This window comes from Stegodyphus dumicola, chromosome 4 (assembly GCF_044657685.1).
Source record: "Stegodyphus dumicola isolate Sdum_Otavi_A_Nest chromosome 4, ASM4465768v1".
Classification (NCBI taxonomy): Eukaryota; Metazoa; Arthropoda; class Arachnida; order Araneae; family Eresidae; genus Stegodyphus; species Stegodyphus dumicola.
In genome coordinates this window covers 56,218,563-56,235,181 of record NC_140771.1, presented here as the reverse complement: position 1 = coordinate 56,235,181, position 16,619 = coordinate 56,218,563, and the positions used below count along the sequence as shown (strand labels likewise).

The window sequence follows — 16,619 nt, the reverse complement described above, 5'->3', positions numbered from 1 at the left end:
CGTGTTTACTAGAAATTTCCATATTTTTCTGCAGATAAGTCGACTCCGTGATTTTATTCAAATAATCATTAAACTTATGTACACCCAAAGTATAAATAGATCTTCAATTTACAGGAACCTGAAAATTTGTTACGAAAGAAAAACTTGCTCAAAAGCGAAATTAAAAAAAAAAAAAAAAAAAAAAAAAATTAGGCTGTATTAGAAATTAAAGTACAAAGTTCTCAGAAAATATCTGGCAAAAATTTAAAGGCAGGCAGAAGACACAGAAATAAAAAGAGTTTGTAATCGAATGTGTGTGTCCAAATGGCATGTTAAATGTGCTATTGAGTGAGAGATAAAAGCATTCTGGTGTAGTGAACTGTCATTCCACGAGCGGATTTCGTGTGATATACATGGTTACCCGAAAGCAGAACTCGCCCTCATTCATTTTACCTGGAGTTATAGATGAAAACGGAGGAACTGCTCATAGGAGGTACACGGGAATCATTCTCTATACCTCTTTTTGCTAAGTACTCCATTTTAACTGCAGCCTCGTACATAAAATTTATGTCGACGAGCTTTGCATTAGTCTAGCGATGCATACCGTTCGAAAAATGCACGAGGAATAATAATTTATGCCAGCTGAACGCTTTTATCTTCCGTCCAGTAGACCTCTGTATCACCTCAACATGCCTTTTTAACATACACATTTCATTCCAAAATCTGCTTGTTTCGGTCTCCTGTATCTGCTTTTAAATTTTTGCCAGATATTTTCTGAACACCTATATTTCAAAAACAGGTTAATATCAGAATAGGCTACAATTTGGAGATGTTATGGCAGAAAGACTTTTAAGAAAATCGTCAAAATGTGTGCATTGTTATGCACATGCTTTTAAATGGATTGCATTTAGCCTTCATGATTTTAAAAGTACTCTCTGTTTGGTATAGTCGATTTATGGAAAGAAAATATAGAATGATGCAGATGCTGCGGCAGAAGATAAAAGAAAAATAAATAGACATTTTAAATTTCGAATGATGATGGCTGCAATTAAATCTACAACTATGATTTAAAGATAAGGCAATTAAAAAAGGTTTTAGCTGCATAAATGATTTTTTTGAAAATTTCTGATAACATAGAGGGCCACAAATATATTTTTGGTCTCTTTGTAAAATTTTGCAAAATAAGAATTTAAAAGAGATAAATAAAATATTTTTCTTTTGCTTAATGTTTTATTTGGAATGATAAATAAATAATTAATCACTTTTATTGAATACATTCATTAACTTGGTTACCAAATACAAATATAAATTATTATTTTATACCTGGCGTATAAGTTGATTAGACTCTTCAGAAGATAAATTTCTGGCCTGAAACCTCAAATTACATGTCGGAAAATAAGGCAGTGCATTTGATGAATCATATAATTTTTAACCTTTTGTTTTTGGTTTCTTAGATAATAAATCAACTAATTTTTTTCTGATTTATAATCCTAATTTTAGACATTGTTGACAGGAATGAATTAAAACTGGCTTTGGTTTCATCCTATGCTGTCCTTTGGGTTTGTATAGAAACCTTATTACATTTGCTTTAAAGATGTGTAATGTTCATCGCATTGCCTAAAGTTTACGCTCCACAAGTTTATCAAAGTACTTTACTTGACAGATGCAGTTTAAACCGCATTAAAATGGAAAATCATTACACTTCAGATTCCGTAGATTTCCTGTGTTCACGTTTATCTGATCCTTCTTGGGCTGGTCTGATCTCTATTTCTACATTTGTTTCATCTTCTCCCCCAATAGTGAGCACACCATTAGAATCTCGTGTTCCTGAAATGGCACTTTGCCTTTCTAGTTTAGTTAGCTTATTTGTGGTTGGCACTGCCTCTGCTGAAGCTTCTTTTGGAATGTCTTTTCTCAAAGCTCTGCGCCTTTGCGCTCTTTCTATGAAGAACGACGCTGCTAGAGGTACTAGTGGATTATTAATAGCGGGTTCTTCATCAGTGGATGATAGTCTTCTTTCAGGTGTACCTAAGCTATTATTGTGCATAGCTAACATTGTCAGCCTCCTTGCACGTAGGCGTCGTTTTCTCAAGTGAGCTGTCATGTCTTGGTCCTCATCATACACTAAATTCGGATTATACTTGTGATGAAACTGAAATAGAAAAATGAAAAGAAATGTATTAATCTCAGATTTGATTTTATGATAGTTGATTAATGAATGTTGAACGTAAAACTGAGTATTTTATTCAATGATTTGCAAAGCGGATGATTGTAAAAGCGAATAAAGTTAATTTTCTGTATAATATTTCAAAACAAAAAATCCCTGTCAACTATCAATAGTTGGATTATTTTAGTTGGATATTGTTTACATTAGAGACATCCAAAAGATTTTCATCCATATTGCATATAATAAATAGCTGTTGCATTTCCTAGGAGTGCAGCTTTGCAATATCTAGGTCAGATGCAAACGTATCGATTTGATTCGTATTTTAGATACCAAATGAATATTCCGATAGGAAACAGAATACATATTTAGAACGCAGTTTTTGGATGTTTGAAAAGAATCGCTTTTGGAACGATTTCACTTTTTCAGTATCAGTGTTGCTTTTTGGATGCCCATTAGATGCCTAATAATTTACGTTTAAATATGTACCAGGAAAACGCATATTAAGCATATACATTACAACATCATTTGCAATTGGAATACATAATCGTAGCCGCTCGGTGTCCATATGGTAGCTACTGAGTTTCTCTCCGTCATCCAGGAGGAGAATTTTGTGATTGAAGCGTCTTTGAGTAACGATGTTACTCAAACATGATTCCGACAGTCCGAAACCCCATATTCCGTCTCATAGTGGGTTAAAACTCGTATGGTGCTTAGACACTTAGCTCTTCTTTGTCTAAATTTGCGAAACAAAAATTACAATCTTAATGCATATTAATTAAGTAATATTTTTTCTTTTAAATTTTATTTTCTCACATACAATGGAGGGAATGAGAGAGTCGATACTGCAGCAAAACTATCTACGAAACTTCATATTTATTTAAATCTCAGTAATCTAGCTTCTCACTGGAGTGTTTTTATAGGAAAGGGTTATTTGTATTTGGAACAGGGAATATTTTCTCTGGATGTCCTGGACAAAAAGGTTTTCCCAACAATGTTGCGGAGAATAAAAGTTGATCAATTTTCAGTAGTTTTTAAATTAAGTCAAATTTTGTCAGAGTATGGTAGTTTTAAGAGATATTTAAAACGATTTTGATCTGTTCCAAGAGCGCTATTTAGGGGTGGTAACAGTAATAAAGATGATAATATTCATTTTCAGTAGGTTCAGCATATTCAGAAGAATAAGGTACAAGCTATTTTAAAGGGCCCGTAGCATCTTGGCCATTAATGTTTTCCAAACTTTAACGGATTAAGCGGAATATTTCGCTTTTCGAAATTTCATTCTGAACTTAGCATTGAAATTTTTTTATTTTAATTTAATTTATTTTTATTTCTTTTTTGTTTTGCAGTCTTATTGTGTTTTATTTATTATGTTATTGCCATACTAAAAAAATAAAAAAAAACCTTCGTGGTTTACTTTATGAACACTATGAGAAAGATCTAAAATTACACTCCCCCCAAAATTAATTATTGGCATATAACAGTATGTAAATTCTTGTTACTTGCTACCACATTTCTTGATTGGGATATCTGATTGATACTCAGCTTCTATTCAGTAAAACCAGGCTACTGTATTAGTTTTTAAAATTTTAATCTTCATATTCTCACTGGAAAGAAAGCATCAGTGAAAATGATTATTTAATGTCTGTAAAATTTTCATCTCCAATTTAAATGCTGTAATTGAACACAACTTAAGATATATAAAATTCTGTATATTAAGGTTCTAATTAGCTTAATCTTTAAGAAGAATTTGACTGAAAGATGTTTTATTTCAGGTACTAAAGCGATTACCTTTTTCCTACGAAACTAATAGATAATTTAATATTAATACTTGAGCTCTGACTGAAAATTTCAAAATAAAGAGATGGTAATTTAAAATAGAACTGTGGAGACGTGTTTTATGAATGACCATAGAAACACACGCAGTATAAATTTTCATATTTATTTTATAAAGTAAGAAAAAGATGAGTTTGTTTAATGATTTATGATGATAGGCATAGTTAATAAAGCCAAGCAATATTTAGAGGCCTGGGTCTGAATAACTTATCGACATAGCAGTCTGGAAACTTTGGAAAACTGTACTCATAATTTTCATACAGGTCAAAATGCTCTGGAAACTCTTAATTTCCTATTCTTGTTAAATTTAATACTTTTATCATTTTCTTGTAAAAAATGAAATTGTGAATATAGTTTGACGTATAGAAATGCGTATTTTAAGCTTTCTTTTGTCCCTCATCGCATCTTATTGTGCGTATGAAGGCCTGTCCAAAGAACAGAATACCTCTGATTCCGATTTCTGCTATCACATAAAATTTGGAACAACAGACACCTGTACAACTTTTCTATAGACTGCGAAGTACTGAAAAACTGGGTTTAGCTGTTACTCTGGATGATGATGACGATGACGATGACGATGAAAGATTGTGTACTGAGTGCGACAGCTGATTAGTGGAAATGTGCAGTCTGAATTTTGCATTATTTTAATTACAAAATAGATAGAAAAAAATTTGTCAGCAATTGGTTGTTCCTTACAGTTTGTATGTGATAACTGTTTGACATATTTTTCCTATATAAACAAACATGTTTAAAACTTCTTATTTAAGTATGGAAAAACTATGCATAGTTGCATTTTGAAACTTTAGAAACTTGTATTTTGAGAAAGCATGGAAGCTAATGGTTAGCTGAGGAAAGAATAATGACTGAATATTTTGCATAATAGACATTTTGTAAATCTTGTAATTTAGCAGGCTAATACTCGATTTATAAGCAGGTCAAATAATAGGTATGAGAAATGAGGAAACTAATCTCAGAAAATACAACTTTCATTAAAAAAAGTTGCATTACTACATTGTTTGATGATTCAGTGAAAATAAAGATGGGTAAGATGAACTAATTTCAGTGTGACATAGAGCTAGATTATTGATTAATAATGCAAATATCAACGAGTCAGAAAAATCTAATTCTGATATTTTTTCAGCAAAAACTATTGATAAATAGTTACCGCTATTTTCGTTCGATAGCAAATTGAATAAATAAAATTATTTTGGAAATATTTTAGCGTTTAACTCCATTTACTGAATTTTAGAATTAATATATTTTTGTGATTGTGTAATTATAAAGAGTTTTTTTTTACAATTATATAGTGATGTCATTGAATAAACCCATGTATTAAAGTATAGACATTACAAACCTTTTTGTAACATTACAGTTCGAATGTTAAAATAAAGATATTGCAATCTATAGACACGGTGTGAGCTGAATATTCTTATTTTACCTTGTTGTAGGGGTTGTCGAGAAGTGCTTTTTGCAATACTCTTGATGCATCTTCTTCAGGAGGCTTTGCAAACAATGCCAGTGTAGTTTGACGCTTCAGGAGTGGAGGACGCTTTGGAACAGCGCTAGCTTCAGAATTTCTTTCTGTTATAAAATCAAATTAAATACATGTAAGTAAATAAAATCCAGTTCATAAGCACTGATAATTATGAAATATGATACAAGCATATCTACAGGGCCTAGTTACTGCTTAGGCTGATGAGGCCTAGGCCCCCTAGGGTCCGAAATATTAGAAGGTATCTAAATCCAAGCCCTGTATATTTACAATTAAAAGTACCATTTTCATAATAACTATAAACTATATCATGGTATACATAAACTTTATTGATCTTCAGAAGAAAATAAATATGCTAGTTTTTTTTTAGTGCAGTAGATAGCTGAGATAGTTTTAAGAATGTGAATGGCGGAATACAACTTTTATTGCATAGCAAAAGATGCAGAAGAAGAATTCTACTGCATTTGAAGCAAGAGTAGTGAAGTGTATTTCGAAGAGTAGTGAAGTAATATTTCGAAGTAACTGTTCGATACTTTTTCGTGTGGATACCTAAAGAATAGATTGTAGAAGGATAACTCGAGAACCGTGGTTGAACTGGAAGCTGAGATACCTAATGTAGTTCAGGCAGTTCCGTGTAAACGGAATGTAAAATATTCTAAAATGATTCAATTTAAGCAATAATTATATTATTAAAATATTTGAGACGTTGTTAAAATAAATTAAATTTAGAATGAACTTTATTAAGTGAGTAGCTGGATTATGAATCAGTTTCATTTATTAAAAAATATTGAACGGAAGCCAAAAGATAACAGTTTTTAACCTGTGAGCTTGACTGTGAATCAAGGTTGGTAGATTGAAGCATTGCTTTGAGGACTTCATTCTGCTGCACCTTAAATAACGGTCAATATGTCGTTTTAGTATTCGAAAACTTTTGACGGTGCCATGACAATCTCGGCGTAAATAAGAATATTAGAATCTAAATATTTCAGGTAAATGTGATTGTTATTTTTTGCTCAGTATTCAATGTTCTTATGCCAATATTAGTTTTAGGCTGCATCGTTTCGCGCATCCCATAATGCTTTGCGATAAATATGTTTGAGAGCTCAATAATATTTTTGGACTCAGATTACACTTTTTATTAACTGTTTTCATTCCCCCCAAAAGTTTTAACAATGTAATGAACAGCTTCCAATTTTTAAAAAGTTTTTCATTTGCATTTTTTTAAAGTTTTTTTTTTTTTTTTTTTTAAATAAGCAAACTAGCTGGAAAAAAAAAGCTTTTTCTAAAGATCTTACAATGGTGTAGTATTTTCCCAAAATGTGCATGTTTTTATTAGTTGTATCGTATATTCTGCTTTTAAAGTGCTCTTACGGAAAAATGTCCAAGCAAAAAAGGGGTCACTGTTTGTTCAAATTGTAAAACTGCTATTAGACGCAGTCGGCCGTTACATTTCGTAACTTTAGTCATGCTTAACCAGTGTAGATTAACACCTTCAGTTAACTCTGATACTGATATTCGCTAAAGTTCTTTATCATTTGCATGGGTAGAAGAGGGTTCCCAGATGTCTTCTTGTTTCTGATGACTTCAGTTAGCCTTAATCTGACTGTAGCACAGTGTTGCACTGTGCTACAAGCAACTTTTCTGGGTCTTGGAGTAAAATGCTGCGTCTGAAAATATACTTTATAAACTGGTCGGCGAGAACAGGTTCCTAAGAAAAGTTACCTCATATATTTATAAAATATATCGTATCAATTAAACTGGCTCGGGAAAAGTGAGTTTTTGGAAAAGTTTGCTTGTTTCTTGTGGTATTTATTGGCAGTCTGACAGAGGATTTAATTTTGCTGTATTTATGATCGAGTTAACAGTTAACTCTTCAGCGAGCACGAGAAATCATTTGACCTCTACATATTACGCAAATAAAACATTTTTGAAATCCAGTCTCTTGATTTTAAGAACACAAAGTTAACAAAATGCAAGAATTTATAGCTCCCTTCTTTCTCAAACTCTTCAAATCTAATGCTTCTGTTACAGCATATTTTAAACAGATAATATATTTATCTCTAACTTCACAAGTTCAATTAAAGCTGCTTTTTATAAGAAAATACATTCTTAAAAAAGAAAGATATTGCAAAAGGGAATGTGTCTTAAAAGCTAGCTGCAAGCAACTTACCCGGTATTGGTATCCGAAGATGCCTGGCAGCTTAATATAGAAAAAACCAACGGATTACTTTCTATGAACTACAGTGTAAACTATTGTACACTTTTGCAAGCTTCTGCAGCTTCATGCAGCATTATCACACTTTATTTATTTATTTAAATATATTCGAAGCTTTAACTGCCGTTCTCATGCAAATATGTACCATAAATCCGAAAATATTGTGCTCATTGCATGCTCTTGAAATGAGTTTGGCAGCATGCAAAGAAGTGAATATCGTTTGAACACTTACCCCCAATCGCAAATTTTACGATGGAACGACCAGCTTATGAAAAAGAAAAGAATAATCAGTTTTTGTTTAATTAGAATATATTGTTATGATTTCAAGAAATAAAATAAAATAATATTAATTGCAGTACGTTATCCGAGTTATTAAAAAATACAAGTTAATCAACATATTCCACATCATTAATTGCGTTAACGAAGTGAATTAAAAGAATAATGAAGACATATTTTATTTCACCGTCCATTTTAAATGTTGTATTGATCTGATATTACGATACTACGTTCTCTCAAAAAACATTTTGTCTGAATAAAGAAATCATTAGTAAAATAAGCATTGATGCAGTGAATGACGTTGATGGCAGTTTCTGTGAATTCTGTCGCTAACAGCTTCAGAGAATACATAGAAATTGCATTAAGAGGATTTTATACACAAATTCAAAAAAGTTACAAAAATTATTAATATCGACAAAAATTCAATAGCGATGAAGCCTCATAATTTTGAATAAAGTATAAAGAAGTCTATCAAATTTTAATCTCTACGTCAAATAGTTCCGATTGTGCAATAGACGTTATCAAATATGAATTTTGCTATCAAATATTTCGATAGTACAATGGATTTTATTAAATTTTAATTTAAGTACTACATATTTCCAACAGGTTAAAAGATTTTTAAAAAAATGTATCTAAACTTTATCAAAAATATTCCTAGTTATGTAGAATGCTTTAGAAACAACTAACATTTTTTAAAAACATGAATGGGTAAAATATTAGAGAAATCATGAAGCGTTTTTTATTTTCGAAGCAGGAAGCGTGAAAAATATGCAATGTTCTCGCCGGGATTCGAAAAAACATTCTTAAGAAATGGCAGTCGAGAACTCCGGACCTCCCAAGTGCCCGACAGACGTGCATGCATTTACACTTGAAGATACGTAGTAAGGAGGGAGAAAATACCTTACACTGTGCTCATTACATGGTATCGATATAAGGACGGTCACCATAACTTTATAGGCAATCCAATATAGTTGGGATTTCTATGGAGCAATGATCCCTCCAATATCGTATTACGAAAGTAGAATCATCCATTCAATCCATAAAATTCCCGCTCTACAGAATCCACAAGAACTACATCAACGCTCTCTCCGGAGTGTTAAAGTGACAGTATAGTATGGAGTTTGGTATTACTCAACCATATTTCCTTGAAAATTAACCAGGTGAAATAATTATTGTAAATGTTGAACGTAAGATTCAGAACTTGGTTCAAGATGCCATAGCTTCTAGAAAACATGAGTGGCGTTTTCAACAGGATGGAACAACCACCACCGACTTGGCTAAATTTACATGGTCATCTCCAGGAGGTTTTGGATAGACAGTCTGATTTAGCTGCAACTGATTAGTTGCTTTGCGATTACCTCAAAAACAAAGTGTAGGAAACACAATTTCGTATCACGGTTTAAATACCAGTTTCGGAAATGTATGCAGTGAATTCTTCATGCACTGCTTTATCTTGCAATGACATCCTTGCCAGTTTTGACTGTAGTAATACACTCGGAAGCAGAATGATCACTTACCCCGTGCAATGTTAAAAATAGATGGTAATGTTACAAACTCCAAAGTCTCTGTTACAATATAACAGAGACTTATACTATATACTATATTATATATTAATGAGAAACTACACATTTCTGCTAACCATTAGCATATTTTTTTTTCAAAAACCATAAGTTAACCAAATACGATGAAATATTTTAATGAAAATATTATGTAATTCATTATAAAAATACAGTTAAAATAAGAATATGCGTAAAGTCCGACGACTACAGATCTATTTCAAATGATCCGGAGGGTTTTGTAATAATTTATATATAAAGGTTGTAGAGTCATTAGGTTATTTTGATGCTGGAGAAGTGAAAAATAAATAATGCCCTCATCGGGACTCGAACCTGGACCTCTCGAATACGCACCGAGTGTGCTACCGTTACACCACGAAGGCATGCAGAAAGGAGGAGGAAAATGCCTTATATACTTCCCCTTTTAAAGGGCGGCTGGGGATTAGGGGACCCAATCGCCAAAGCTTCATGGAAAAGAATCATTATCCACTTGCCGGGACTCGAAACTGGACTTTGCTACGTTATACCACGAAGGCATGCAGCAAGAAAAGGAGAAAATAACTTATGAGTGTCTTAACTGCGCACACGGGGTGCCCTTGCAGTTGTGTGTTTTTCGCGCTTTTGATTTTTGTGAATTTATGTGGTAAATAAGACCATAAGATTGGGTTTTGGTGTTAATTTCTGTTTAACTTTCCAATGCTGTTTTATATAGATTTGTGCAATTATACGGCGTTTATTGTGAATTTTGAACTGCCTGCTACGCTGGAGCCGTTACGCCTAACTGATGGACGTGTTTACATTTCACTTCGACAATCTATAGATTATTAATTCAAAATGAGCGGCAGAATAGGTGTGAATTAGTGTTTTTCTGTATTTAATTTGAAAATTGTGGTCAAAGATTAACTTAGTATAGAAAAATTTGGGCGTTGGATTGTTATATCTTCAAAACTTTAAATACGTGTGTGAAGGTGGTTTTTGACTGTTTTTGAAATTTTTCGATATTATTATATATTCTTATTCTCTTTCACACCTTATAAAATCTAAAGTCATTTCTTATGTAATTTACAAGAATTTACATGATTAACTTTTCTATACTAATTTTGAGTTCGTGCATAATGATGTTTCAGGACTTTTTTTTTTAAGAGTTTTTGATATTATTTAGTATCTTTACTTATTTTCACACATTTTTATGTAGCACAATGATATTTTCATATTTTACTTAAAAAGATATACATGATTGATTCTTCCATGCTTACCAAGTTTGAACTTTTGTATGATGGTACTTCTTTATTGTTTTTGATTTTTTTTTGTAGTATTGCGTATCTTCATATACTTTAACACTCATTTATGTAACTTAAAGATATTTATATGTGCAATTTTGAAGATTTCACATGACTGACTTTTCTACGAAAATTAACGGATAATTTTGTGCATAAGGGGAACTTTATCCAGTAGGAAGTCCAAGATGCGGAATGGTCGGGACTTCAGCGATTCCGGATTTGGGATTTTTCCGGATATTAGATCCTCAATTTAAATCTAGTAAGATGGCATGTAGAAATTTTAAAAAATTAAAAATATGAAATCGTTAATTCATGAAATACTGAAGCATTTATGATCTAATGATGCCCAAATTTGCAAAAACAAAACAAAAACAAAACAAAACAAAACAAAAACAAAAAAAAAAAAAAAAGAGAGAGAGAGATTAATATTTATTTGTTTACTTTACTAAAAATTTGATTCAATGTAAGTTGTTTAAGTTCCTTCGATTTTTGAGCTAATACTTTCTCTTTAATACTATAGACAGACAAAATTTCTTGTTCATTTACAAAGTTCCATTTTGTTCAAGTCCACTAATTGCCGTGTCAAGAATTCCGACTAACTTATCAATCAAAACCTTTTCGTTTTCAATAACCTCTTTGCCACTTTCTTCACTATCGGTAGCGGTATTTTCTGGATCTAGAACCACTACAGATTTCGCCGTCTGTTAATTGATTGATGATTGGGGCAATATTATCGCAATGAAAAATTTTTGTTATATCATTTTCATTCATTACCGCTTCTTCACATTTGTTTACAAAATCCATTAACTGGAAAATTTCACCTTTAGTTTGCGATATCCGAAAGTCTTCAAATTAGAGGCTATCATCTTCATCTTCATCATCCTCGCCATGAAATATGGTAGCTGGCCATAAATTATGCCAAGCATTTTTTAATCTGGAGGCACATCCTCCCACGATCTTGCGATGCTCCACACAGCAGAGTTTATCCTAAAATATTTTTAAAATTCTTGAATAGTTTTGCCATTATTCACGAAATTTAATATGGATTTTAAAAATGCTACTTTATATTTGCATTTCAGCGCGCGCACTATTACGATATCCATAGGCTGAATGATGGACGTACAGTTTGGAGGAAAGAATAATATGGATACATTATCTTTCACTAAAACTTTAAGTGAAGTCTGAACCGAAGAGTTGTCTACAATCAGAACAATCTTTGTCTGGACATTGTCTGGAGGGTAACGAAGGGTGGCGTCCAGATGAGATTATCTTTCAGTTGTTGAGCAAATCTTTTCGAATGATGGTAACATTGACTCCTGTGTCGATGGTCATTTTGCAAGGAACTGTTTTCATATGTCCCATTATGAAAAGTCCATTCCTGCCTCCACTGATTGCAGAAATCTGAAGCGCTTTAAACTGGAGCTTTTCATTACCTGGCAACCTCCTCCCATCGACTATGGCCACTAATTAGTTTCCCTCCTTCTTGATATGTGCGGTCTTAATTTCCGAGCCCTGGGGTATTCTGCAGTTCCGTCGTATGTGGCCTTCAGCACCACAGTTACATCACTTTAGGGTCGGCTTCTTATCACCAATATTCCGTCTCAATACATTCAGTTGTATGATTAAATAGTCTAGGCGAGCAGCCATTTGATCCTCTGGATTTTGGACTAGGGCAGCTCTGATTGGGTGGCGGTCTCTACGAGTTATTCGCTGGGCTGTTCCTGGAGAGTTTTTCTGGGTTCTGTTGATGGGAATTTAATTGAAGCCTTCTGTAGTCTTTTAAACCCTTCTCCCCAAAGCGCAGCTCCAACGCGCCGGACAGAGCTTCGAAATCTAGTCTTTTGTTTTCGAGAAGAGTCTGTAGGCTGTCCGCTGCGTCTGCTCTTAAAGAAGCGGCGAGATGGCAGGCCTTAGCTTGGGGACCCCATACATTCGCTTCTGCCACTATAGAAAATTGCCAAGAGCTTATACACTTGCAAGAGGTCTTCCCATCATATGTGCACAACTTCAAGGAGGGACGTTCAGGCACGATCAAATTTTAAACCATCAGAATTGCTCCCCGCCATCGCTGCGAATTTAAGGCATCAACTTCTTTGGAGACTGCAGAAACTTTGTCATCAATTTGTTGTTCCACGGGAGAAACTCTCTCTTTTATTTGTTCTTTCACAGAACAAACTATGTAATTTATTAGTTGTTCCGCGGCAGAAACTCTTTTCTATTTGTCCTTTGGCAGAAGAAACGTTTTCTTCAGTGTGTCCCACTTTATTTTCAATCACATTTATTCTGTTTTCCATATCCTCAAATTTGTTTTCTATTATGCAGGTAATTTCTCTTTTCATTTCTTCTTGACCTGCTTCAATCTTTTCTTGAACGGCTTTCATCTAATCTTTAACTGATTCTTGACCAGCTTTAATCTTTTTAATGGAATATTTCATTTCTTCTTTAAATGCAGCAAAGGCTGCCATCAGCTGTCTTAATTGCGCCTTCATTGCTGCTCTTGTTATTCAATCCCACTCCTGAGACCAAAAAAGTGCTGCATATCTTGTAACAGTACGGGCTCGTAATAGAAAGTGGGGCACAAGTCCAATAAAAGGTTAATAAAATTTATTCCTATCAAAAGAAATATAACAGAACGCTGGATTTTTCCTCAGAGATATTCATACCATACCACAGTATCACGCAATATAATCAGTAGCTATACTTTAAACTACTAAAAAGTTAAATAGCACAGAGAAAGCTAATCCGATCAGCAATAATATCAGCAGCTAACTAAAAAACTGAGCTGAGATGTCTCTCTTCCGCTTTTTAAAGCTTTCAAGTCGGTCGCGAGAGAGTTCTAGTAATTTCTGCTTCTCGAGTTTTCTGGAAAGCAGAAAGAGTAGAATTATGGTTACAGTAGTCAATTACATTTATTCAAATTAAATATAAAAATACCGAGATAACCTTTTATTCAATGTTAAAATGCATGTGCTCTTGTATTTTTACTTTTCCGGCGTAGCTATCTCGTAAAATTTGTCACGCGCTGCATTGCAATTTTAATTATAATTCTACTAAAAACATCAAACTAAATACAAAATTCGTAACAATATCATAAAAGTAATTATTAGAAATATTAAAATCGTGATTTTTTATACTTCAAGTAATAATATACTTTATTACTACTTGGAAGCTTAGTATAAGTACGAAACTCCTATTACTAAATTATTTGTGTTTTGTAATACTAATCAAATTTCAGGAAACTGTTTGCCTTTTTTTTAAGTTGTGGCAATATCGTATTGATTAAAAGATTTTTTAATTATTTTCAATTAGCTCTTCTCTACATATAATAAAAGAAAGAGTCTGTGTGTGTGTCTTTCGTTTGCGCTTGCGCGTAAGCTAATAAACTCACGGCTACGAAATTTGGTACATAGGTGCATCTAGACAAGAGCCAGTGCACCTCGAAGCGATTTTTTCGAAATTCGAATTCGAATTTTTTTATTTTCTTTTACGTTTTGTGACGAAATCGCGTCATTTTGAGACCTAATGGGCTATAGGAAAGCGAGATTTTACTCTACACACTCCATTTTTACATCGTCATGGAACGTAGGCACTTAGCTATTTTACGAACTTTAAATAAATTTCGTGTTTCAATAAACCGATTCAATACGAATTTATTTAACAAAGGGAGCTTAACACCTTCTCAACGGGATTTTTTCTAAAAAAGTTTATTTTAAAAAATGTACAGTTTATTTTTCTTTGATTTTTGGACACGTTAAACTTTCATCCTTGCGACTGCTTTTACAAAAACAATTTTGGAAAAATGATAATATTTTGCATTAAAAAAAAATTTTGGAAAAATGATAATATTTTTTTAAATGAAGAAAAAAATTTTTTAAATGAAGCTTCTGAGTACACTTCTCACAGCTCTCATCTTTAAAAATGTGATTTTGGCAACAATTTTACTGTCTTATTGTTGCTGATAGATTTTTGATGAAATCGCATCATTTTGAATGGTTTCATTCTTTTAGAAATATGGGTTTGGCAACAATTTTTTCACCGTATTTCTTATGTCACTGGTTTTTAAGAGATTGGCATATTTAATTGTCATTTATATATATAATACATTTTTATTGATTTTTTTTGATAAATTTGTTCTGCAGAGTAAAATTCTGCGCGGAATTTTATGTTTTTTGAATTGCTTTCATGTTATTTTTTGCTTATTTCACTGTTTGTAAGATATTGAAAAGTTTTGCATGATTTTTTTTTCTTCAACGAAAAGTTGGTTAATTTTTTTATTAGGACAATTAATATTTGTATTAAGGGATATTGCTTATTTCATTGTAATTTTGTTATAGGTAATAACTTTTTTTTATGAAGTTGTTCTGCAGATTAAAATTCTACGCAGTTTTTAAATTTAACTTTTGGTGTTTTCTTCAGCTATTTTCCTGGTACATTTAAAAGCCAAACGAAGGCTGGCAGCGAAGCCGCTAGTAACTAATATGATAATCATTTTCCAGAAATTTAAATCAACACTGAGAAACTGCTTACATGAAACATATTTTGCGTTTTGAGGATTATATTTGTGTTGAGAATTCTGCCTTTTTTACTGCATTACTTAACAAACAGCTGCTTTCGTAAAGGCTGTGTCTAATACTTACCAAATAATTAAAAGTAGATTATCAATGAATAAATTTATTTGACAGAAACCCGGGAAATTGAGCAAATCGTTTTGTACCATCTGAGTTTCTTAAACTATCTCTCTCGGCACAATAATTCGAAAAAGCTGAAGTGACGTATGATGTCCGACAATAAATTTATACTGTCACACAAGCTTATAGCCTGTCCCTACAATGTTGTGTTGAAAATGAAAAAGATAGTTTCTCTTTAAAACGAAAGTAATTTTTGTAAATGAAGATTAATGATTCCTTTCATTTCTTTTTTGATTTTAAAATAATAAGAATAAAGTAAAGGTTATGTTTTTTTGGTTGGGTAGCTAAGTCCTCGAGTATTCTACTTTACATTGTATTTTACGAATTAGGAGACTATAAAGTATTCCTTTGTAATTAATAAAAAATTATTATGTTCTTGGATTAAATAACATTTACCCCATTTCTTATTATTGACACATACATATAATTAGTCTTAGCCATATAAAGTTAAAAATAGCTTTTGAGGAACTTCATAATGATATTTTTCGCTTTCGCACACACGTACACACACATACAATAAATAAATAGATGAAAATAAAAATAATAAATGAATAAATAAATAAAATCCTCAGATTTATCATCGAAGTATAATAGTTAACTACTTTACCAGAAAGCAGGGAAGTTTATTTTTATCTTAATAACATATACAAATAAAATAATGATAAAATATATAAACAGACGTATTTGTGGGACATAAAAAATCAGACTCAAATACTCCATTTATTATAATTACAATCATAAATACATTTTATATTGATAAAAACCAATAGTCCTTTTATTCATGTGGGCTTTTTATTAACTTGGGATTATATATATATGTGGGCTTATATCAGTGGGAACTTTTATCAGTGTGGGCTTTTATCTATGTGCGCTTTCATTCAGGTGGGTATTTGTCTTGTGGGCAATTAATTATCATAGTAGAATTATTTCTGTGGGCTTTTGCCGCTTACACTTTCGTTCAGTGTGCTTTTATCAGGTAACCGTTGTAAACGTCTTACAAGTAAGTTTGCAAAATCTTTTTAAGCGAAGGTGAAACAAAGATCATTTTTTCATGGACAGTTGAAAATATTTGTTGTGGAAGAGTAAGATATGAATTGACAGAAATATGGAACAATTTATTTCTTTGCACATCT

At 32.3% G+C, this 16,619-nt stretch overlaps 1 protein-coding gene across 5 annotated transcripts in view; it reads right to left on the bottom strand.

The window, feature by feature from the left end:
- Positions 1–1,189: 1,189 nt before the first annotated feature.
- The window catches only part of LOC118188716 (Na(+)/H(+) exchanger protein 7-like), a 329,360-nt gene continuing 313,930 nt past the window's right edge, over positions 1,190–16,619 (bottom strand). For 3 of the 5 annotated variants that reach the window (XM_085814914.1, XM_085814917.1, XM_085814915.1), the window contains 4 exons: positions 7,919–7,951; positions 7,642–7,671; positions 5,418–5,560; positions 1,190–2,131 (listed from right to left, as the gene is read on the bottom strand). In XM_085814914.1, coding sequence (XP_085671040.1) covers positions 1,676–2,131; positions 5,418–5,560; positions 7,642–7,671; positions 7,919–7,951 — 662 coding nt within the window. In that variant the 3' untranslated portion in view covers positions 1,190–1,675. The remainder of the gene's footprint in view (positions 2,132–5,417; positions 5,561–7,641; positions 7,672–7,918; positions 7,952–16,619) is intronic. The other 2 variants (XM_085814916.1, XM_085814918.1) reach the window with 2 other exon arrangements.